Source organism: Muscardinus avellanarius, assembly GCF_963383645.1.
Source record: "Muscardinus avellanarius genome assembly, chromosome: 15".
Classification (NCBI taxonomy): Eukaryota; Metazoa; Chordata; class Mammalia; order Rodentia; family Gliridae; genus Muscardinus; species Muscardinus avellanarius.
In genome coordinates, this window is record NC_137801.1 from 6,512,139 (window position 1) to 6,535,411 (window position 23,273).

At 45.3% G+C, this 23,273-nt stretch overlaps 1 protein-coding gene across 1 annotated transcript in view; it reads right to left on the reverse strand.

Moving 5' to 3' along the window:
- YWHAQ (tyrosine 3-monooxygenase/tryptophan 5-monooxygenase activation protein theta) overlaps positions 1–20,050 on the reverse strand; it is a 37,339-nt gene extending 17,289 nt beyond the window's left edge. The window contains exons 1-2 of the mRNA XM_080711578.1: positions 20,046–20,050; positions 19,275–19,652 (exon numbers count right to left, since the gene is read on the reverse strand). Coding sequence (XP_080567704.1) covers positions 19,275–19,568 — 294 coding nt within the window. The 5' untranslated portion in view covers positions 19,569–19,652; positions 20,046–20,050. The remainder of the gene's footprint in view (positions 1–19,274; positions 19,653–20,045) is intronic.
- Positions 20,051–23,273: the final 3,223 nt, after the last annotated feature.

Sequence of the window (23,273 nt, forward strand, 5' to 3'; positions counted from 1 at the left end):
TGGGTCCCATCCCCAGACCCGTAATAAATAATAAATAAATAGCGTTGGGTGTGTAATTCAGAAGTGGAATGCCCTTGGGTTCAATCCCTAGCACCCTGTGATATGCACACGTGTGCGCGCACACACACCAGAAATAAAAACAAACTGACAAAGGCAGGAGTTCCTTCCCTCCCAGATCATTATGAGAAACCCTTGAGTGGGAAGGAGGAACTCACTAAATAAAAGGTCCAAGAGAAACACTTACTGTACCTAAAACACCAGGTAACTGCACTGTCTAGTCACACCTGTGGAGTTTCCACTCTTTCAGAACTAAGGAAACAGAGAACTATTACAAGATGCTGAATGTGATTGTGTCATGTGTACAAACACTGTCTATGTGCAAAGGACTGAATTAGCTATTAAATCAAAGAACACCAGGAGCGGCGGCATATGCCTGTAATCCCAGTACTTGGGAGGATGAGGCAGAAGGATTATGGCTTGGAGACCAGCCTTAGCAATTTAGCGAGACTATTTCATTTTTTTGGAGGGGGTGGTACTGGGGTTCCTGGAAGCCCTTCTACTTCTGGGCTATACTCCCAGATATATATATATATATTTTTTGTTTGTTTGTTTGTTTGTTTTTGGTGATACTGGGGGTGGAACCCAGAGGCTTTCTACCTTTGGGCTATACTTCCAGACCATTTTTATATTTTATTTGGAAACAGGGTCTCACTAAGTTGCTGAGAGCCTCACTAAGTAGCTGAGGCTGGCTTAGAACCTGTGGGATCCTCCTGTCTCAGCCTCCCAAGTGCAGGGATTACAAGCATGCGCCACCACGCCCAGCTCTATTTTATATTTTTATTTGGAACAGGGTCTCTTAAGCCAGCAAGGCTGGCTTCAAACCTGTGTGATCCTCCTGTCTCCGCCTCCCAAGCGCGGGGATTATAAGCGTGCACCACCACGCCCGACTGCGAGACTATTTCAGAAAAATAAAATAAAATAAAAAGGGGCTGAGGCATAGCTGGGAGGTAGCGTGACGCCGAGTCCAATCCCCAGTGCACATGTGCGCTCACACACACACACACACACACACACACACACACACACACACAAATCAAAGGAGCAGTAAGAGGACAAGTGTACCTCAAATTTCCTTTAGAGGACTAAATCTCCCCATCCCCATACTAGGGATTGAACTCAGGGGCATTTTACCTCTGAACTATACCCCCAGCCTTGTTTTATTCTTTATTTTGAAACAGGGCCTGCCGGGTGTGGTGGCGCACGCTTGTAATCCCCACGCTTGGGAGGCAGAGACAGGAGGATCATGCAGGTTCGTAGCCAGCCACACTGGTTTAAGAGACCCTGTTTCAAAAATATAAAATAGGTCTGGGAGTGTAGCCCGGAGGTAGAAGGGCTTCTAGGAACCCCAGTACCACCAAAAAAAAAAAAAAAAAAAAAAAAAAAGAAAAAAAAAAAGAAACAGGGCCTAAAAGTTGCGTGGGGGTTGAGGGGTGAAGGGAACCTCATAAGTAGCTAAGGCTGGCTGCAAACCTGTGATCCTCCCATTTCAGCCTCCCGAGTCCTGGGATTACAAGCATGTAAGGACTGTTTTTTCCAACAGATAACTGCCTTTAAGACTACATTAAAAAAAAAAAAAATTATGGCACTGGGGATTGAACCCAGGGGCATTTTACCTCCAACCTACATTTCCAGCTTTGTTTTCTTTTCATTTTTAAAACAGGGTCTCGCTAGGTTAATGAGAGTGTATTTGTTGAGGCTATCCTTGAACCTGCAATCCTCATGTCTCAGCTTACCAAGTACTAGGATTATAAAGGTGTACCACCATGCTTGGCTTAACACTACATTCTCTAAAATATGATGGCTGAATTATGATTATTTGCTCAGGAGGAAATATTTTATTGGAATACAGGATCTCAAATATCTCAACAGCCCAAGTGTCCAAAATGGATATGCATCCATTCTGAGTAATCGTAGACATGACTTTTAACCAATGTCCACCTGTTAGTAACTAAAAATCTGTCCCTTACCTAATTGGGCAACTTACTCTCAGAGCTCTACAGAATTTCCTCACCTATCCTTTAGAATTACCAAAAGTTCTCACTTTGCAGGGTTGCTGTGATTAGATTAAATGAGTTAATATAAACATTACTTGGAATATAACTCTCAATCATCACGCAGCAAGACACAGCTTTCTCTCACACACTAGGCTGAATGCCTCCTACATTTACTGACATCTGGTAGATCAATGCAACTTTAAACTTCACTCATTTATTAAAAATTGCATTCATCTTCCTGACATAATCTGCCATTGATTCTCTTCCCCTACTCAATTTTCTGTCTTGGGAAAGCACTGAGGTACCCGCTGAGAAACCAAGGAGATGGCCTGTTACTTCCTTTTATCTCACTCCCCAACCTCCCATGTGTAAAACAGTCACCCAAGTATCAGGAGGTATTCCCCCAGGAAGCCAAGACTGCACTCAGAAACCTCAAAGAATGAGCCAGGCATGGTGGCATGCCTGCGATTCCAGTACTTGGGAGTCTGGCAGGTTAGAGGGCAGCCTCAGCAATAGTTGAGACTCTCATCAACCTAGCAAGACCCTATTTCAAAATAAAAATAAAACAGGGCTGGGGGTGTAGCTCAGAGGTTGAATGCCCCTGGGTACCACAAAAAAAAAAAAAAAAAAAAAAAAAAAAAAAAAAAAAAAAAAAAAAAAAAAACGGAAAGAAACCTCAAAGAATCATGGTATACATGGGAACATACATCTTCCCTCTCACGTATAAACCGCCAAGGGAAAAGTCTTAATCTTGTCTAGATGTTATATATGCATAGAGTGTGAGTCAAAACAGTGAGAGCCATGGAAATGGAGAAAGGACGAACACTGAAAGAAAAGACCCGATGCGTAAGTCCGAGAGTCTGACTCACGGTCAACGCACCAACAAATCATCGCTCTTAGTTCTCAAGATAGCAATTACACATCTGCGCAGCTATCCAATTCCTCTCTTGTTATCATGTCACGGTTACTAAGCAACTGATGATGACTTGAATCCTCCCAGTGAATTTGCCTCCCGTAAGAGAACATACTAGTCATGCAAACAGGAGTAATTCAATCTTTGTGCTGGTTATTCTTCATTGTAAATGAATAAACAGACTTCTTGGTTTTATATACCAGTTACATAAATTTGATTATTGTACACCTACCCTTGAAAGATGGCTCCACCCTGGTTGTTGAGTTTATAAGGGTAAAAGCTGTACCATGAACCGCAGTAAACTCACACAGATAACGTGATCCTCCCTCTCCCACTCTTCTCTTGGAAAATACTCGCCCACACTTCCAGATTTTCTGCTGCCTTCCCTGACTTCCTTGGATTGAACCCAGGAGCATTCTACCTCAAGCTATGCCCCCAAGCCCTATCTTTTAGTTTGAAATAAAGGCTAAGTTGCAGGATGTCTTCACTAAGCTGCTGAGGCTGGCCAAGAACCTATGAATGATCCTCCTGTCTCAGCCTCCCAAGTACTGGGATTACAAACCATGTGCTACCACGCCCAGCTTCCTTAGTGTTTTTAAATAAGAGCTGGGTTGTGGTGCTGCACACCTGTAATTCCAGTACTTGGGAGGCTGAGTCAGAAGGATCTAAGCTGAGGTCCTCTGTAACTTAGTGAGACCCTGTTTCAAAATAAAAAATAAAGCCGGGCGTGGTGGCGCACGCTTGTAATCCCCGCGCTTGGGAGGCCGAGACAGGAGGATGGAGCAAGTTCGAAGCCAGCCGCGCTGGCTTACGAGACCCTGTTTCAAAATATAAAAAAAATAGAGCCGGGCGTGGTGGCGCACGCTTGTAATCCCAGCATTCGGGAGGCTGAGACCTGGAGGATCGCGGTTCGCGGACAGCCTCAGCTACTTAGTGAGGCCCCTCTGCAACTCAGTGAGACCCGGTTTCAAAATAAAGAATAAAAAATAGGGCAGGGGGTGTAGCTCAGAGGTCAAAAGCCCCTGGGTTCCATCCCCAGACCCACAAAAAAAAAAAAAAAAAAAAAAAAAGGTCTGGGAGTGTAGCCCAGAGGTAGATGGGCTTCCAGGAACCCCAGTACCACCAAAATAAATAAATAAATAAATAAATAAATAAATAAATAAATAAATAAATAAAAGCTGGAGCCAGGTGTGGTGGCGCAGGCTTGTAATCCCAGCATTCTGGAGGCCGAGACCGGAGGATCATGGTTCCCGGACAGCCCCAGCTACTTAGTAAGGCCCTCCGCAACTTAGTGAGACCCTGTTTCAAAATAAAGATTAAAAAAATAGGGCAGGGGTGTAGCTTGGCGGTCGAATGCCCCTGGGTTCCATCACCAGACCCGCAAAAATAAATAAAATATAATAAAAGCCAGGTGTGGTGGCTCACGCTTGTAAACCCAGCACTTGGGAGGCTTAGACAGGAGGATAGTGCAGGTTAGAAGCCAGCCTCAGTTTAGTGAGGCTCTCAGTAATTTAGTGAGACCCTGCTTCCAAATAAAATATAAAATAGGTCTGGGAGTGTAGCTCAGAGTAGAAGGCCCCTTGATCCCATCCCCAGTACCCCACCCCCCCAAAAAATAATTACATAAATAAAAAATAAAAAGTCTGAGGATGTAGTTCAGAGGTAAAATGCCTCTGGGTTTAATCCCTAGTACTCCCCCTACACACATACACACACAGAAATAGAAATACACTTCGCAACATATTTCTATACTTGCGTTACTTATTTTACTATTATTCTACCACTCTTCTACCTTCTAGTACCCAGATCACCAGCACTGCCTTTGATTTTCATTCTGCGTTTCCCACCCACCACTAGCTGTGAGGTCCTAGGATCCTGTTTCTGTAACAGATGTGTCCCCGTATCTTTTCAGCTTCATTCCTTTTTTTTCTCTCCTGGTGCTGGGAACTAAATCCAGGGCCTTGTGTATGTAAAATAAGCACTCTACCATTGAGCCATACCAACACTTCTTTTATTACCCACGTTAACTGTATCGTTTCATCTCAACTAATCCAATAACCTAAGTGACCTAGGTTTTAGGGTTCTCCTTTCCCTAATCCATTTTGTGCCCTGCTGCTAGATTAACCTTAAATTCCATTCCAGGCATGCTAAGTCCCTGCTCAAAACCCCAATGGCCTGTTAAAGAATAAACTTAGCACTCAAGTTCTACGAACTCAGACACTAACTAAGAGCTTCCAAGTAATTTAAATGCTAAGGAGAGCCAGGCATAGTGGCACACACATGCAATCCTAATACTTGGGAAAAGCTGAGACAGGAGAATTATAGGTTGGAGATGAGTCTCAGCAAGTTAGCTAGACTGTTTCAAAAATAAATAAATAAAATAAAATAAGAAGGGCTGGGGACGTAGCTTGGAAGTATAATGCCCCTGGGTTCAATTCCCAAGGACTTCCCTCAAAAGTAAAGAAGATATTCATCCCCTCAGTCATCACAGCAGCAGGGTAAGAAATACATTTTCACTAATGTGCTATATAAGTATTCTCCTAGTTTTAAAAATGGGGTTACAAGGAGTTGGGAAACATGAATCTTATTTCTATTATTTCCATTACCCCACTAGTAGGAGGGGCATAGGTCACTTCTATTTGGGACTGAACTGGCTTTCTAAGAAGCCAACACATGAGCAATCTTCATGCAGGATGCCAGGATACAGAAGCACTGGGTGAAAGTGTAAAAAGCAAACACTGGCATTCCCTCCAGCGCTACCCAAAGGTCCCAAGGTCCGTGGGTAAATGACCAGTGTCTGCCAAAGAAAGCGCTGTGCTGAGCTGGATGCAGCGCTGCTGAGGTACCTTAGAGTACCCAGCCACAGCCTCTTGTGTCACCAGGCAATCTTCTAATGCTAATGTAGGTCTTCCTGTCAGTTCCCTACACGCAATAAACATGGTCAGATAATGACAGCTCCCATCAATGCAGGGACAAAGGAGATTTGAAGCGTGCCAGGCTAAAGAGCCCCTGGGCCACACAGACACATTACCCTAAGAACCAGCTAGCACTCTACCAAAGACAAATAGCTCTTCCTTATCCTATTTGAAAGTGTCAAGGCTCTGAAAAGGTGTTACTGGCCCCTTCCAATCGTTATTACAATCCACACAACACCAAAGCACTTATTAATGTGAATAGGCCTCTCCTAGAGAAAGGGGATTAACATCAGTGTTCACGTAGACGACATGCACATGTGTAGACTAAACATTGCAGTTCAAACTTTGAGGGTTTCTTGTCTCCCTCCTATTCTCTCACTGGGGACGGAATGCAAGGCTTTGCACATGCTAAGCAGGTATTGTACCAGTGAGCTACACCCCCAATTCTTTTCATTTTGAGACATGGCTGGACTAAGTAGCCTGGGCTGGACTCTAACTTTTGATCCTCCAATCCTAGCCTCCTGGGTAGTTGGGATTACAGTTGTGTGCCACTGCATCTGGCCTGAAATTTGATTTTTCCCCCCTAGTACTAGAGATGGAACCCAGGGGCATTCCAACTCCAAGCCACACCCCTAGCCGAGCGATACCTCCAGCCCTATTTTTTTAAATATTTATTTATTTATTTATTTTGGTGGTACTGGGGTTCCTGGAAGCCCTTCTACCTCCGGGCTACACTCCCAGACCTATTTTTACATTTTTATTTGGAAACAGGGTTTCCTAAGCCAGCGTCCGCAGCTGGCTTCGAACCTATACAATCCTCCTGTCTCTGCCTCCCAAGCGGGGGGATTACAAGCGTGAGCCACTACGCCCGGCTTTATTTTGAAGCAGGGTCTCACTGAGTTGTAAAGGGCCTCACCACTTAAGTAGCTGAGGCTGTCGGCAAATCACAATCCTCCCGTCTCAGCCTCTCAAATACTGGGATTACAAGCGAGTGCTACCACACCTGGCCCCAGCCCTATTTTTTATTCTTTATTTTTATTTATTTACTTATTTTCTTTGTGTGGTACTAAGGATGGAACCCAGGGGCATCCTACCTCTGAGCTATACCCCCAGCCCTAGTTTTTATTCTTTATTTTGAAACAGGGTCTCAGAGAGTTGCAAAGGGCCTCACTAAGTAGCTGAGGCTGTCCATGAACGATCCTCCTGTGAGCCTCCCAAATGTTGGGATTACAAGCGTGTGCCACCATGCCTGGCTATTCTTTATTTCTGAAACAGGGTCCTCCCGTCTCAGCCTCCCAAATGCTGGGGTGACAAGCGTGCGCTAGGATTTGATGCTAACAGTAACAAGAGATCTAAAACCAACTAGCTAGAATACTTATTAATGTCACGAATAACATAACAAGCCAGGTATGGTGGCTTACCAGCTTAGCAAGACCCTTCCTCTAAAAGTCAAAAAGGCTGGGGATGGAGCTCTGTGTGGACTGCCTCTGGACTCAATTCCCAGTGTCAAAGGATTAATCTACTCCTCTGACCCAAGTGGCTTATATGCCACACACAGTCAAAGTAAAATAAGCAAAAGAGCCGTCTATGCAAGCAAGTGGTTATTTTTGTGGGCAAAAGAAAATAAGTTAAAACCCACAGGTTAAATAGGCAGAGGGAAGAGGAGGAAGCAGATGAGAATGCAACGTATTTTCTGAAGAAAACACTTTTATTTTCCTGCCCAAAATAAAATCCCTAAGTTGTTTCTCCTGGTCCTTACGATCTCTAGCCATCACGATCCCATGACGCAGGCCAAACTGACACTAGTGCTGTTACTAACATCTGCTCCAGCACAGTGCTGGCTTGTAGGGGATGGGACAACTCTTTTTTATGAACATAAGGCCCCATCAGCTCAAAACAACAGACCACTTTAAAAGGAAAGAAGAAAAACAAGAAAGAGGCACTAGAGTAAAACTTCATCCCGAGCCAGGTGTGGGGGTACATGCTTGTAAACCCAGTACCTGGGAGGCGGAGACAGGAGGACCACACGTTTGTGACCATCTGCAATGTAGGGAAACCCTGTCTCAAAATACAAGAATAAAACAGGGCTATGGGTATAGGTCAGAAGTAGAACACCTCTAGATTCCATCCCAGTCACACACACACACCATCCTGTCTTCCACTCAACTACCAGGCTGTTATGACTACAGTGGTAAAGACACAACAGAAAAGGTACTAGACATTTAACAGAGTGTAGCCACCGACAAATCAAATCAACAAATCGAGACATAAACTACAACATGCCAGTAGTTAAAAAAAAAAAAACACACAATTCTTGTCTCTTCGCTTCAAAGCAACTGAACCAATTCCAGATATTCTAAGAAATAAATGTTTAGTCTCTGACCTCTGTCTGCTATGTCCCCACATTTTAAAAATGCAAATGGAAACCAAATGGTCATAACTGCAATATAAAACACTATACCTAGCCAGGCGTGGTGGCACATGCCTGTAATCCTAGTACTTGGAAGGCTGAGATAGGATTTCAGGTTTGTGGCCAGCCTCAGCAACTTAGTGAGACCCTGTTTCAAAATAAAGAATTAAAAAAAAAAAAAAAAAAAGGGCAGAGGGTATAGCTCAGAGGTCAAATGCCTCTGGGTTCCATCCCCAGACATGCCCCTCCCCCCAAATATCCTAAAATAGGCAGGTTTAGAAAACAGGCTGAGACCGGAGGATGGTGGTTCGCAGACAGCCTCAGCTACTTAGTGAGATCCTGTTTCAAAGTAAAGAACACAAATAGGGCAGGTGTGTAGCTTGGAGGTCAAATGCCCCTGGGTTCCATCCCCAGACCCACAAAAAAAAAAAAAAAAAAGCAAAACCACATATACAACCATCTCGTAACATTTCCAGATGAGTACTGCCTAAAGAACCCGTGTAAATACCAATGCCTACACTGTCTTCACCTTAGAGGACTTTCAATTTACTGGTAGCCAGAGGCTACTTTAGCCACTGATTTTCAAAGGAAAATATGACAGTGAGCATATAAGAGTTTTCCTTTAAAGAGAGGAGGTAAGGAACATGAAGTCAAATCTATGACCGTAAGTAATCCTCTTAGACATCCCGATACTTAATAGAAAGGATGCTCTATTAATTAAAAATAGGTCGAGCTGGGCATGGTGCGACGTGCTTGTAATCACAGAACTTGGGAGGCTGAGACAGGAGGATTGCAGTTTCAAAGCCAGCCTTGGTAACTTAGAGAGGCTTTCAGCAACCTAGTGAGCCCGTTTCCAAATAAGATATAAAACTGGGCTAGGAGGTAGAACGCCTCTGGGTCCAATCCCCAAGACCAAGAAGAGAAACAAAATTGGCAAATGTCTGTAATCCCAGCTACTGAGGAGGATAAGGCAAAAGAATCCTAAATTTAAGGCCAGACTGGGCAAATTAGATTGTCTCAAAATTTAAAAGTGTGAGGAAGAGCTGCAGTGGCAATGTCAAAATTGCTGGGGTACTATTATATGTGGGCCAAGTGCATCTACAGCCTAGAGAGATACTGAAGGCCCCAAATGGCTTATATCATGGCTTATACTAGCAAGACACCAATACACTCTAATTTGCACTTGTCTTTTTTAAGTCCACGAAAAACTGAATGAAGCCACTAGTACAGTACAATTTGTACTACATTGCAACTTTTATCTGCTTGCTGGTGTTTTTTCCTTTTATGGTTATATATTTATCTCTGCAGCTATATATATAGAATCCCGTAGTGCCTATAGTCTATCAGCTCCATTACAGGGCACAAGGGAAAAACAGGATCCACAGGAATCCCCCTGCCCCATGGGTGGTGGTGCACACCCGTAATCCCAGGACTTGGGAGGCCGAGACAGGAGTACCGCCAGTTCGAGAAGAGCCTCAGCAATTTAGCAAGTCCTCAGTAAATTAGTGAGACTTTACTTCAAAATAAAAAATAAAACAGGAGCCAGATGTGTTGGTGCATGCCTGTAATCCCAGTACCTGGGAGGCTGAGACAGGAGGATCACAGGTTCAAAGCCAGCCTCAGCAACTTCATGAGGCTCTCTGCAACTTAGTGAGACCCTGTTTCAAAATAAAAAATAAAATAGGTTTGAGAATGTAGCTCAGAGGTAGAATGTCCCCGAGTTTAATCCCCAATACTACACTTACACAAAAAAGGGTTGGGGTTGTAATCCCTGGATTCAATCCCCATGCCAAAAAAATAAAAATAAATAAAGAGGCAGGATGAGTATCACACATGAGGCCAACCCAGGGTAACTTGGTAAGACCCTGTCTCAAAATAAAAAGGGTTAGGATATAGCTCTGTAGGTTCAACCTAGTACTGAAAAAAGAAAGAGAAAGACTTTAGGGGAAGGAAATCATCAAGTGCTTTAGAAGAATGAATTTAAGACAGATTATTTCAACAGTAGCCATTATTATAACTTTTAAATATATGTAAAATGACACTATAATTTTTTTTATGTTGTCATGTCTTATTTTTGGTGGTACTGGGGGTGGAACCCAAAGGCTTTCTACCTCCAGGCTATACTCCCAGACCCCTTTTTTTTTTAATATTTTATTTGGAAACAGGGTCTCACTAAGTTGCTGAGAGCCTCACTAAGTAGCTGAGGCTGGCTTCGAACCCATGCGATCCTCCTGTCTCAGCCTCCCAAGTGCGGGGATTACAAGCGTGCGCCACCACGCCCGGCTCGTCGTGTCTTATTTTTGGATATGCTGAAAAATAGACAAAAACAAGCACAGAAGACAAAATGACCCAAGAGTATTTATGAAACAGTTCAGGTCTTTTATGAATAGATTTATGACCTCCATTCATGCCCTTAATCATACGTGTGTGTGTGTGTGTGTGTGTGTGTGTGTGTGTGTGTGTGTGTGTATGTATGTATATATATATATATATATAGTTTTTGGTGGTACTGGGGAATCCAGGGGCTTTTCTACCTCCTGGCTATACTCCCAGACCTATTTTTTTTTTTACACTTTTTGGAAACAGGGTCTCACTAAGTTGACAAAGGCCTAACTAAGTAGCCGAGGCTGGCTCCAAACCTGTGTGATCCTCCTGTCTCAGCCTCCCAAGTGCTGGGATTACAAGTGTGCACCACCACGCCCAGCTATGCCCTTAATCCTATTTTCTCCATAAACCCTTATCAAATTCTACTACCACAGAAAAGAGAATACTATATCCTATTGAAAAATATTTGAAAACCTATACTAACAGTTTTAAAAGTTTCTTCAGAGACTCAACAGATATGGCAGCTGTGTTATGTTACTTTGATATGCTGATATTAAACTAAAAGGAAGGTGGTTTATCAATAGTTGAAATATATAGCTTTATATATCTGATAGGCCATTTAGATTAAAAGCAGAAATCTGCCGTGGGCAAAAATAAATCACCTGTCTCAGCTTTCCAAGTACTGGGATTACAAATGTGTGCCGCTACGCCCACCTCACCTATGTCTTTCTTCAGAGATACACAACTAATCATGGTACAGCTTTAACTTCCACCTGCCAAGTCATTAAAACTGTACCAGGTTACTTGGAGTTTCTGACACAGATTCTCATTTGGATTTGTTCAAGAACAGTTTCTTCATGTAACATTTCTCTTTTCATTGACAGACCTTGGAGGTTGAATGCTGTTTAAATTTTTTTAAATATATTAAAAGTTACATGTAAAGATTAACTATGTAATTGAGATATTCAATTCTTCCAAACTCTAAGGACTCTATCATTATAGTATTATTTTATGGTACTGGGATTAAACCCAGGAGCACTACCTCTGAGCTACATCCCAACCCATATATTTTTTTTAAATTTTGAGACAGGGTCTCCCTAAGTTGCCCAAACTTTCAAACCTCCTGCCTCAGCATGTTGAGTAGCTGAGATTACCAGCATGTGCCAAGACCTGGCTTCTTTATGGTTTTGTTTTTTCAAGTGCTGGAGCTCAACCCAGGCCTTATGCATGCCAGGCAACAGTTTTACCATTGGGCCATGCCCACAACCCCCAAATTCTTGCTGTTTTTTTACATGACCAAGAACCAGATACCTGGACTGCACAACCAAGTCCCAAATTATCAAAAGATATCACCGCGGAATCACCGAGATTCCACCATTAACCTTTACCATACTTGCTTCATCATTATCTGTCCATTTCGGTTTTACATAATTTTTTTTTTTTTTTTTTGCGGTTCTGGGGATGGAACCTAGGGGCATTCAACCTCTGAGCTTGTAGCTCAGACCTTGCCCTGCCCTATTTTTTATTCTTTATTTTGAAACAGGGTCTCACTGAGTTGCAGAGGGCCTCACTAAGAAGCTGAGGCTGTCCGCGAACCATGATTCTCCTGTCTCAGCCTCCCAAGTGCTGGAATCAAGCATGCGCCACCACACTGGGCTCTGGGTCAAGTTTTCTTTTTATTATTTTTTTTTTGGGGGGGGGCAGGTCTGGGAATGGAACCCAGGGGCATTTGACCACCAAGCTACACTCCCTGCCCTACTTTTTATTCTTTATTTTGAAACAGGGTCTTACTGAGTTGCGGAGAGCCTCACTAGTAGCTGAGGCTGTCCGTGAACCATGATCCTCTGGCCTCAGCCTCCCAAATGCTGGAATTACAAGTGTGGGCCACCATGCCCGGCTGGGTCAAGTTTTTAAAAGAGCAAATCTTGGGGTTTCAGAGGTAACCATGAAGTGGAACTTTAAAAATGAAGGACACACTAAGTGAATTTCAGTGAGGTGAGCTGTAGAGTCAATAGAAACACACAATAGTGACAAAGGAAAAAGCGACAAGTCTAAACAAGGGGCTTAAATAAGATGACAACATGTTAGTAAGAACCCAAGAGACAGGCATGATACATTTCAATTCAGTACAACTTAACATTTAACCCAAGGCTTCTTAACTTTGGTTCAATTTTGGCATTATGGGCATTTCGGACTGGGTAATTCTTAGGGAGGCCCGTGGACCTGTACATTTTACGATGCTTAGTAGCATTCAGGCCTCTACCACAAGATGTTAGAGCGGCAACATGCACATACACTCCCAGTATTCTTTCTACTCCCAAGTCTTGACTACCAAAAAATGTCTTCAAGCCGGGCGTGGTGGCGCACGCTTGTAATCCCAGCATTAGGGAGGCTGAGACTGGAGGATCCTGGTTTGCCAATAGCCTCAGCTACTTAGTGAGGCCTTCTGCAATTTAGTGAGACTCTGTTTCAAAATAAAGAATAAAAATAGAGCAGGGGGTGTAGCTTGGAGGTCGAATGCCCCTGGGTTTCACCCCCAGACCTACACACACACACACACACACACACACACACACACACACACAAAGTCTTCAGATGTTGCCAAAAATCCCTGAGTAGAGATACCCTGGTTGAGAAATACTGAGTTAATCTTACTCATAATATTCCATTGCATTTTACTGTTTCATTTTCGTTTTGGTGCTGGGGATCAAGCCAGGGTCTTGGGTGTGCTAGGCAAGTGCTCTGTCATGGAGCAACAGTGTCCCTAGCTCTTTGGATTTCTTATTTTGAGACAGGGTCTCACTAAGCTGCCCAGACAGGCCTCAAACTTGCTATCCTCCTGCCTCAGCCTCCTGAGTGGCTTGGATAACAGGTTTGCGCCACCACTTCAGCCCATTTTATTACAATTTATTTCTATTTATTATAATATAACCAAGAAAGCTTCAGTATTACAGACTGTAAGTTTTGTCCAGCAAAGATCTATCTTTCGTCCCTAAGTTACAAATGTTAATGTCTCATATTTATTGAAATGTACAAATTCCCTCCAGAGAGACACAGTGGTCTTAAGCCAGCTTTCATTTATTTATGGACTGCATGTTTCATTTTACTTCCTCTGGAGTCATGAAGCTTACACTCAAATCCTTACTCTACCCACTTACTAGCTTTGAGATCCTGACCAAATTAAGTTCCTTATGCTTCAGTTCCTTCAACCTAGGAACAGAGTATGTGAAGTGCTTAAAATAGCTGCAGTGTAGAGTAAGTATCCAACGTATGTCAGCTGTTCACTCTAACTACAAGCCTGTAAAGACAGGCATCACCACCGTCGACTTCCAGATGAAGAAACTTGCCCGCTTTCACCAAACTACAAAGTGACGGAGCAATGACCCCAAAACTGACTCTAGAGCCCACATTCTTCCCATTATGCCAATAAAAGCATATTAAGATTTACTAACTATCAAGCTGGGCGTGGTGGCGCACGCTTGTAATCCCAGCACTTGGGTAGCTGAGATATGAGGATCACAGTTCGAGGACAGCCTCAGCTACTACTTAGGAGGCCCTTTGCAACTCAGTGAGACCCTGTTTCAAAATAAAGAATAAAAAATAGGGCTGGGGTGTAGCTCAGAGGTAGAATGACCCTGGGGTTCCATCCCCAGTACCGCAAAAAAAAAAAAAAAAAAAAAAAAAAAAAAAAAAAAATATATATATATATATATATATATATATTAACTATCAAGAATAGCACAATGGACTTACTAAAAAAAAAAAAAAGACCAGCATAGAAGTCACATTTTAATTAAGAGACTAATTTTAAAAAATCATAGTACAGACTTCAGTTTTTAAAACTGTTTATACATTTTACTGAAGCAGACTACTTAGTCTGCAGGAGAGGATAGTACTTTAAATATCTGGTTCTTATTTTAAGGTCACTGACTTTGTAAAGGATAGTCCCCAAGTCTCAGGGGGACTGTATGGAACGCTCTCATTTCTTTGATCTGCTCCTACTTCAAATCCAAGTTCTTAACTCCCAAACATTTTACACATGCTATTTAACCACCGCTTGGTTTTTCACTTAAGTTTTGCTTTTCCCAACACTCAGTAAGACCACTAATGACTTCTGCTTCATGCCTTCCTGAAGCCACCTCATCACTAGGTATTTCTTTTTTTTTCTTTTTTTTTTTTTTTTTTTTGATGGTACTGGGGTTCCTGGAAACCCTTCTACCTCCAGACAACACTCCCAGACCTATTTTTTTATACTTTTTTTATTTGGAAACAAGAGTCTCTTAAGCCGCGCAGCTGGCTTCGAACCTATGTGATCCTCCTGTCTCTGCCTTCCAAGCACGGGATTACAAGCATGCCCACCACGCCTGGCGTCACTAGGTATTTCTCAACATTTCATTTATCTCTGACATGTTCTTCAACTTGGAATTTAAATGGTCAGAGCCTATTTATTTATTTATTTATTTATTTATTTATTTATTGTTTTGCCGGTCTGGAGATGGAACCCGGGGACATTTGACCTCCGAGCTACCACCCCCTGCCCTATTTTTTTATTCTTTATTTTTTGTTTTTGGTGGTACTGGGAATGGAACCCAGGGGCTTTCTACCTCCGGGCTACACTCTCAGACCTATTTTATATTTTATTTGGAAACAGGGTCTCTTAAACCAGCCAAGGCTGGCTTTGAACCTGCGCGATCCTCCCAGCCTCCCAAGTGCGGGGATTACAAGCGTGCACCACCACACCTGGCTTTATTCTTTATTTTGAAACAGGGTCTCACTAAGTTACGGAGGGCCTCACTAAGTAGCTGAGGCTGTCCGCGAACTGCGATCCTCCAGTCTCAGCCTCCCAAATGCTGGGATTACAAGCGTGAGCCACCACGCCCGGCTGGTTAGAACCTATTTAGATAGTCTCCGAATATTAACAATTGTAAGCTGGGCATGGTGGCGCACGCTTGTAATCCGGTACTCGGGAGGCTGAGACAGGAGGACCGCAGGTTCAAGAAGGCCTCAGTAAACAGTGCAACCCTCTCATCAACTTAATGAGACCCTGTTTCCAAATAAAAATAAAATAGGGCTGGGGCTGTTGTTGAGAGGTAGAAGCCCCTAGGTTAAATCCCTAATACCTCAAAAAAAAAAACCACAACAACAACTAGAAGAGACCTGCAAAGTTTAGCCCCAACCTTCAGGTTGTACAGCTGAGAGTCCTGATGGAATCTCCAACTCTTCTTAGGTCTCCCATGAGTTTGGTTTTGGCCATTTGGCCTTCTCAATTCCTTTGCTCTTCTTCACAGTACTCGTTTGATTTTAACTTTCCCCCCGGATTCCACAGTTCAGTAACCCTTCTCAATATAATGATTACTCAAAGGGTTGTCTTGTGCATTTTGAATAAACGGTCAATAATTCCCCCTCAAACTTACTCTATGAAGACTAGGAAAAGAAGCTGCAAATCTCTGCTCTTCTGGATCAAAAATGAAGCAGTCCTTCACATTACTCTTTAACTAGTCTTCTATAACCAATCTAGTCTTACCTATCTTCTCCTCCACACCAAAATTTCCTTTCTATTCCCAGAAAAAGAAAATCCCATTTTAGCATGTATGTTCCGAAACTTTAGGTTTCACTCCTTTCTTATATCTATAGACTCCTTACTAAATTAATAATCTGTTAAAAAAAAAAGGGGGGGGGATTTAGGGTCAGCGGTAGAGCACTTGCCTAGCATTACAAAACCGTGGACTTGACTGGGCGTGGTGGCGCATGCCTGTAATTCCCACACTTGGGAGGCTGAGACAGGAGGACTGCACAGGTTTGAAGCCAGCCCCAGCTACATAGTGAGGCTCTCAGCAATTTAGTGAGACCCTGTTTCCAAATAAGTAATCTGCCAATCATCAGACTCTCACACTCCATAGTCTTATCATTTTCTTGTCTCTGAGTTCAGGCTACAGGCCAGTTAGTTACCACTCAAGCTTGAATTCTAGATGCTGCTACACACATGTATCTGCTGCTGGCCAAATGAGGCCAGCTCCTCACTCTGACCACTTCTAAACTACGGTTCATGCCTACCAGGCTTTCCTCCTGCCATGCCTCAGACTATCCTCAGTCCTGCTGAAAGCCATCCCTCCAACAAGCAATTTCCTGTATGTTCCTTCCCTCTAGAGCACTGACAGACCTTTACCAATCCTCCTCCTTCAGTGCACAACACCCCCGAAGCCACCTACTTTCTGAAGCCTTTTCTGAGGTTTCCGTTTCCTTCAAACCACACAGCATCTTGTTCATAACCATTTTATGGGAGCTATCTTGTATAGTTAGTTTATGAATTTCTCACATGCACTCTATATTAGAGGACAAAAATCTATGGTTCTCAGCTTTACTCTTCCCTACAATGCTTAGCTAAAGACCTTCACACAGCAAGCTCTCAAATACAATCACAAACCTGAAGATGTGCTTTCCCAGGACATTTTGTAGGTTGGCCATCAAGCCCAAATCAGTCTCTTAAGCCATTTTACTAATTCAATATTTAATGTATGCACTTGTACCTTAAATTAATCAGGCAAACCGTGTCTATTTTCTCTTCATTAAAAAAAACAAACCTGTCCTAATCCCAGAGGCTCTCTCATCAAAATGACCTGTATGAAAGGCCACTCTCCAAAGACACAGTATCGAATCGGAACCCTCCACCATTTAGGCCGTCATAAAGTCAAAAATTTATGGGAGCCACAAAACAAAATGGACATTCCTTTGGATCACTTAACTTGCTAGAAAACAGAAAATTGTAATTCTAATTGTACAGGGTGACTAACAGACTGAAAAGCAGTAACTGTACAGAAAAGCAAATGAAATACACTATGAGTGCCCTGGCAAGTGTGTGCGTGTGTGTGTGTGTGTGTGTGTGTGTCATATCACATACACGTAACCTTCTTAGCATGTACAATTCTCACGAGTCTTCCCTTAACAATAGACAATGCTGTCAATAACCATTACTATATGCTACTAAAGTCTACCATCGTTTTCAAGGTAGCAAATTTCTTGAATTCAAGCAATTCAGATCTAAGACCTTGTAACAGAACAGGAGAATTGCACATCTGAGGCCAGCTTCAGAAACCTGTCAGAGACTCTTAAAAAAAAAAACTGGTGCTGTAACTTGGTGTGGTAGAGGGCCCCTGGATTCAATCCCTAGCACCCTAGTACTACATACACACACACACACACACAAAAGTGCCCCTTTATGCCAAGAAGGTACTGGAAGCTAAGAATACACAGATGAAAAAGAACAATTCTTGCAATGTGCATACAGCAAATAATCTCCATAAAGTTTCACATCACCCGTATTTTTATCAGAAAACCAGGTAGGTTTGCCGGGCGTGGCAATGCATGTCTGTAATCCCAGTACTTGGGAGGCTGCGCCAGGAAGATGACAGGTTCAAGGACTGCCTCAGCAGTGAGCCTCTCATCAACCTTGCCAGACCCTGTTTCAAAACAAAATAAAATAGGGCTGGTGGTGTAGCTCAGAGGTAGAATGCCCCTGTGTTCAATCCCCAGTACCACACACACAAAGGAAAAGCTGATAGGTTAAAGAAGCTTTTTACAGGAGAATGAAAACTAGTCCCTGCTCCACCAGTCTGGTATGACAAAGGAGAGGAGGGTGGGAAGAAAAGAGGAGTTCCCCTTCTCTACTTCCTTAGAAAACCACCGATCTGCATGCTACCTTCAAAGCCCACCTCAAGTACAAGGTGGAACGATCAAGTAAACAGCCAGTAGGTCTCTGGTCCGGTGGCTTTAAGAAAGGCAAACCATGGCGGGCATTCCACATTCTATTCGCAAAGACAAAGCTCTAAAGATAAGAACATTTAACAAACTCTAGGATGGAATGCTGGCTTTTCAATTTTAAAAACTTATCTCACTGATCAAAAGATCTGTGCAATGACATAGCTAAAAAACGTTGTAATAAGGGTGATTCACAGCAGCCACCCACCCCACCCAACAGGCACTCTTCCTAGGACTGGCCAGTTCAAAACCTGGTAAGATCTCTTGCCTACTGCACAGGAGAATCGAATCCCTGTCAACACTTTAGGGTTTAAGTGCAGCTGTGCAATATCGAGGAAATGTCAATAGATACTGATATTAACCAGAACACTTTGTTCTTTAGAACTGACAGCGCCCTTTTCGCATTTACCAACTCCTCCCCTGCCCGGTTCTTAACAAGGAAAAGCTCGGCAGACACCCTTACTTGAAAATGAACTGTCCCTTTGGATATTCCATCACTAGTTTTGGGATGAAAACCTACCAGAGTCTTTGTCCAAAAGACCCCCGGTGCCTTAGTTGGGCTGCCTGAAGCCTGTAAACTTGACTGATCACATTTCAAGGATCATTCGCAGATCTCACGAGCAAGACGTTACACATGCTTTTCAGCGCTGTGCCAAGCTGCTCGGGTGTCTTTTCAAAGTTTCAGCAACCCAACATCCGGCAGAAGATTTACTCACCCTGGGAAAAGCTGCCTCCTGGTCTCAATCCCTGAAATAACCTAACGAGCGGCCAGGGATCACCTTCGCAGACCCTCCACCCTGGCAGACTTCAGGAAAGCCCGTGCCCAGGAAACCCGCAACCGAGGGCATCGCACAAAATCTCCGTGCGTTCCCGCCGCCCCGCCGGGGACCGCGCGGACTCACCAGGACCGTGGTGCAGATGGACCTCAGCTCCGACTCCACTTTCTCCCGATAGTCCTTAATCAGCTGCAACTTCTTGTCGGAGGTGTCGGTCTTCTGCTCGATGCTCGAGATGACCCTCCAGGCGGACCTGCGGCCCCCGACCACGTTCTTGTAGGCCACCGAGAGCAGGTTGCGCTCCTCGTTGGACAGCTCGGCGCCCTGCTCGGTCACGGCCTTCATGCAGGTGGCCATGTCGTCGTAGCGCTCGGCCTGCTCGGCCAGCTTGGCCTTCTGGATCAGCTCGGTCTTCTCCATGGCGCGGGGGGCCGGGGCCGGGGCCGAGGGCGAGGCGAGCGAGGGCGAGCGCCGACCCGGAGCGGGAGTCCTCCTCCTCGGGAGCTGGCGGGGCGGGGCGGCGCCGGCGAGGACAAAAAGGAGGGAGGGGAGCGCGTCGGACGCGGCGGCCCGCCGCCCGCTTTGTCTCCCCGCACGCGCGGCCCGCTTGAATTTCCCTCGCCCCCGCCATCCCGCCCCGCCGGGCACGCCGAGGCCGCGCGGGAGGCGCGGAGGCCGGAGCGCGGGCCCCGAGCGAGCCGCGGCCGCCACCCCCGCCCGGCCGGCCCAAGATGGAAGCGGCCGTGGGCCCCGCACCTTCCCGCCCGGAGCCCGAGCCCGGAGCCGTCCCCGAGGCGGCGGCGTCGACGGCCCGCCGACCCGAAGGCTGCGCCCCCGCCCGGCCCTGGGCCCCCGCGTGGCCGGGGCACGCCGCCGCCCGCCGCCCCCGACACTCACCTTCTCGTCTCGGCGGCCGCGACGCGAGTCCCACCACTTTGATCTGCTTTGGGCTTTAGCCGAGGACCCTCCCGTCTCAGCCTAGCCCGGAGCCGAGCGCCGGGCCGCCGCCCAATAGGGAGCCGCGCCTTCCTGGCAGTCCCGCCTTCAGCCTCGCCTTTGGCCAATAAGAGCCGAGCGCGCGGAAGGGGGCGCCGGGGGCGGGGCGGGAGGGGAAGCGGAGGCTAGGAGGGTGGGTCGGCTTGGGCAAGTTCGGTTGGCCGGCAGGCTGCGGCTTCGGCCACGGGGTTTCCTCCAATTAGATCCAGGGTAAAAGGACGTCACTGTTGCCATGGCGATGCTGTTACCAACTCCCCTCATCCTCCCCGCCACCCCGGCCCTTCTGGGTGCGGCACGAGACCTCCGCGGCGGCGGCGGCGGAGGCGGCCGCGTCTCCCGCCGCAGCGGTCGCTGCAGATGGTGCCCGGCAGCTCGGTGAGCCCGGCCGCGGCCGGACTTCGGAGGGCGACACAATGGACCGTTTTGTTGCACACGCGCCTTTCTCCCCCCCACCTTCCTATTCCTGTGACAAAGGTTTGGAGCTCGGAGCTGAACCCAGCCTTTAACGACGTTGCTGTGGGAGCTGCGGATTAGAAACAATCGCATCCCCATTAAAGAGGAATTCGTTCCTGGAGAAAGTGGTTTGAGTGTGGCTTTTACGTGATAAAAGTTTTCAGCCGGGCACCGAAAATCAGAAATTGCCTTGTAGAAAGGTAGAGCCCAGAAAATCCAGGCAGGTCTCCGTGGCTGGCGGTGCTAGGAATCGTGATTTCCTTCAAACTGGGAAATAACGCTCAGCACAATTTGCAGCCACGACTCCCCGCCCCCAAAAGCAATTTCCTCCCCTCGCGTTCCAGGTTATGCGTCTAAATATACATCTTCACATCGTTATCTGCAAACCACGTGTGGACGTTTCTCATTTCCTGGTATTATTTTTGAGAGGATACTGGTAAAGCTGATACCCTCTTCCTGGATGTTGGCTTCTGGTTTTCCTCCTCGGGTTGGACACCCTTCGGAAGTGAGAATGTTCGCCCGGGATAACTTGTATTCGGGGCCGTGGCTTGGATTTTTCTTTCCTTCTAAGCCACAACGTTCTGGCACTTCCCCAGCCCCCCCCCCCCCCAGCTTCTAAGCAAGGTGGAGGTCCTGCTGGTCTTGAGATGAAAATTGCCATCTGGGCTCACGCTGCTATGATTCCAATGGCAGTGCGTCCAAGGAGGGGGAATGGATCACAGAAAGGCAACAAATGCCATATTCGAGAAGGAATTCAAATTCTAAGCAGGGATCAGTGGATCGGGAGAATCTCTAGAAAGGAAGGCTTGAGAGCCCAGACAGATGGGAGGAGAAGGTGTGGACTTTCCAGAAATTCCCGCTTGCTCCCAACCGCCCCTCCCTGTCCAACTTGTAAAGGTTGCTTTGTGCTTTGATGGACAGGAGAGTCCAGGTTGGAAAGGGCCTGTGTCTTAAGACAGAAATGCCTTACTATGTGCCAGCACTCTAATGGACGCCCACTGTTATTTCTGGAATCCCTGGGGCTGGGCTGAACACACTCTAACGTCTATGGTCCTGTGGGCAGGGGTGGAGCTGGACACAGAGAAATCCCAATGGAAAGAATTTGCAAGTGGAGGGTCAGATAAAATGCTTTCTGTATGACCAGTAAATTTCAGGATTCTTGGAATTAGAGACAATCCAGGCAAGGGGAGATAGCCTTGGAGATGAATGGGAGAGTGTAGACCATTGGTGGGGAATTGTCAGTCCTCTGTGGTGGGGATAGAGGGGCTACCCAGAAGGAACACACACACTAAATTCTTTTAAAAAAAAAAAAAATCTGTTCTGTTGACATCTCCCCAGGTAACCTTGGGCAAGATTTTGCTGCTCTCTGTACTCCAATTCTTAAAATTTGTTTTCTTTCAATCAAATATTTATTGCATTCCAACTTACATAAGTTACGATGATCTGAAATCTTAGGTGAAAACTGCTTTGAAACAGTACCGTACTATGGAGCTGCATTTTTATAAAGGTCCAGAGGGGACCCTCTGCATATTTAAAGGTTTCTGCGCCTGAAAGGACTTGTGTTGGAGAACAAATAAAGCTCTGGGCACTTGAAGTCCCTGGACACAGAAAAGCCAACACTTATTGAGTAATTACATGTGTCAAGCACTATTTTAAGTTTTTTGCAAGGATTAACTCCTTCGATCTGCGGAATGCCGCTACAGAGCAGTACTGTTAAGATCACCATCTCCATTTCACAGGTAAGGAAATGGTGGTACAGGATGGCCAAGTATCACGCGTAGTCACAGAGCTAGTGAACAGCAGGGTCTGGATCCATACCCCTGAGCTCTGGGTGCCAAAGCCCGGCCTTGAGCCACTCCTGTGGCTGCTTCACTGGCCTCTCCAGATCTCTGCTAGACACTGCGGGAATTCTAGGAAGGGTCAGGCTCACCCCTGTGTTCTGGGAGTTACATCTTAGTAAATACAAAGTATGTTAAGCACTATACCCACCGTGCTGGGGAAGAGCTCTAGGGAACAGACACTAACAGAAAGTACTAAAAAGTCATTACCTTACTTATTTGAAGTTCTTATATTTGGTAAGAAGAAACTGCTAGACTAGGGGGGACATATTCTACTTGGAGGTAGAGGATACTAAATCCCAGGCCTGCTATTTATTTGTGATTTGACCTTGGACACTTGGTCCTCTCTTAACCTGTTTTTTATACCTGGAACCTGTAAAAAATATCCCTTGCTTGGAGGGTCGTTGTGAGAGTAAATGACCTACCACACAGAAAAATGCTGGGTGGGTAGCAAGTATACTGTCAATAGTGGGTTTTCCCCGGCCGACCCTTTGCCTGGAGCAGGGAGAGGTGCCTGTCCTGTAGCTGAGAGCCTTCGAGCCTTATAAAATCTTAGTGGAAGCTGGTCTCTTGAATCATTGTTGTAATTAGTGCAGTTAATGGTCTGCAGAATGGCTACACTGAGTGTACATTTTAGAATGAATGGGTCCTCCTGGTTGAATTTGCTCTCGTAAATTGTTTCAGTGGTTTATTTGCTCAGAATCGTCAGAGAGAAACTTCTTCGCCTTCTGCCGGATGGCAGCCATTCACTGACAAACATGAAGTGGGCTTTTCACCCAAATTTCCCATATAATTATTATCAGTGCATCTGTGCAGCGGGCAGTTAGAGTTGCCCCCA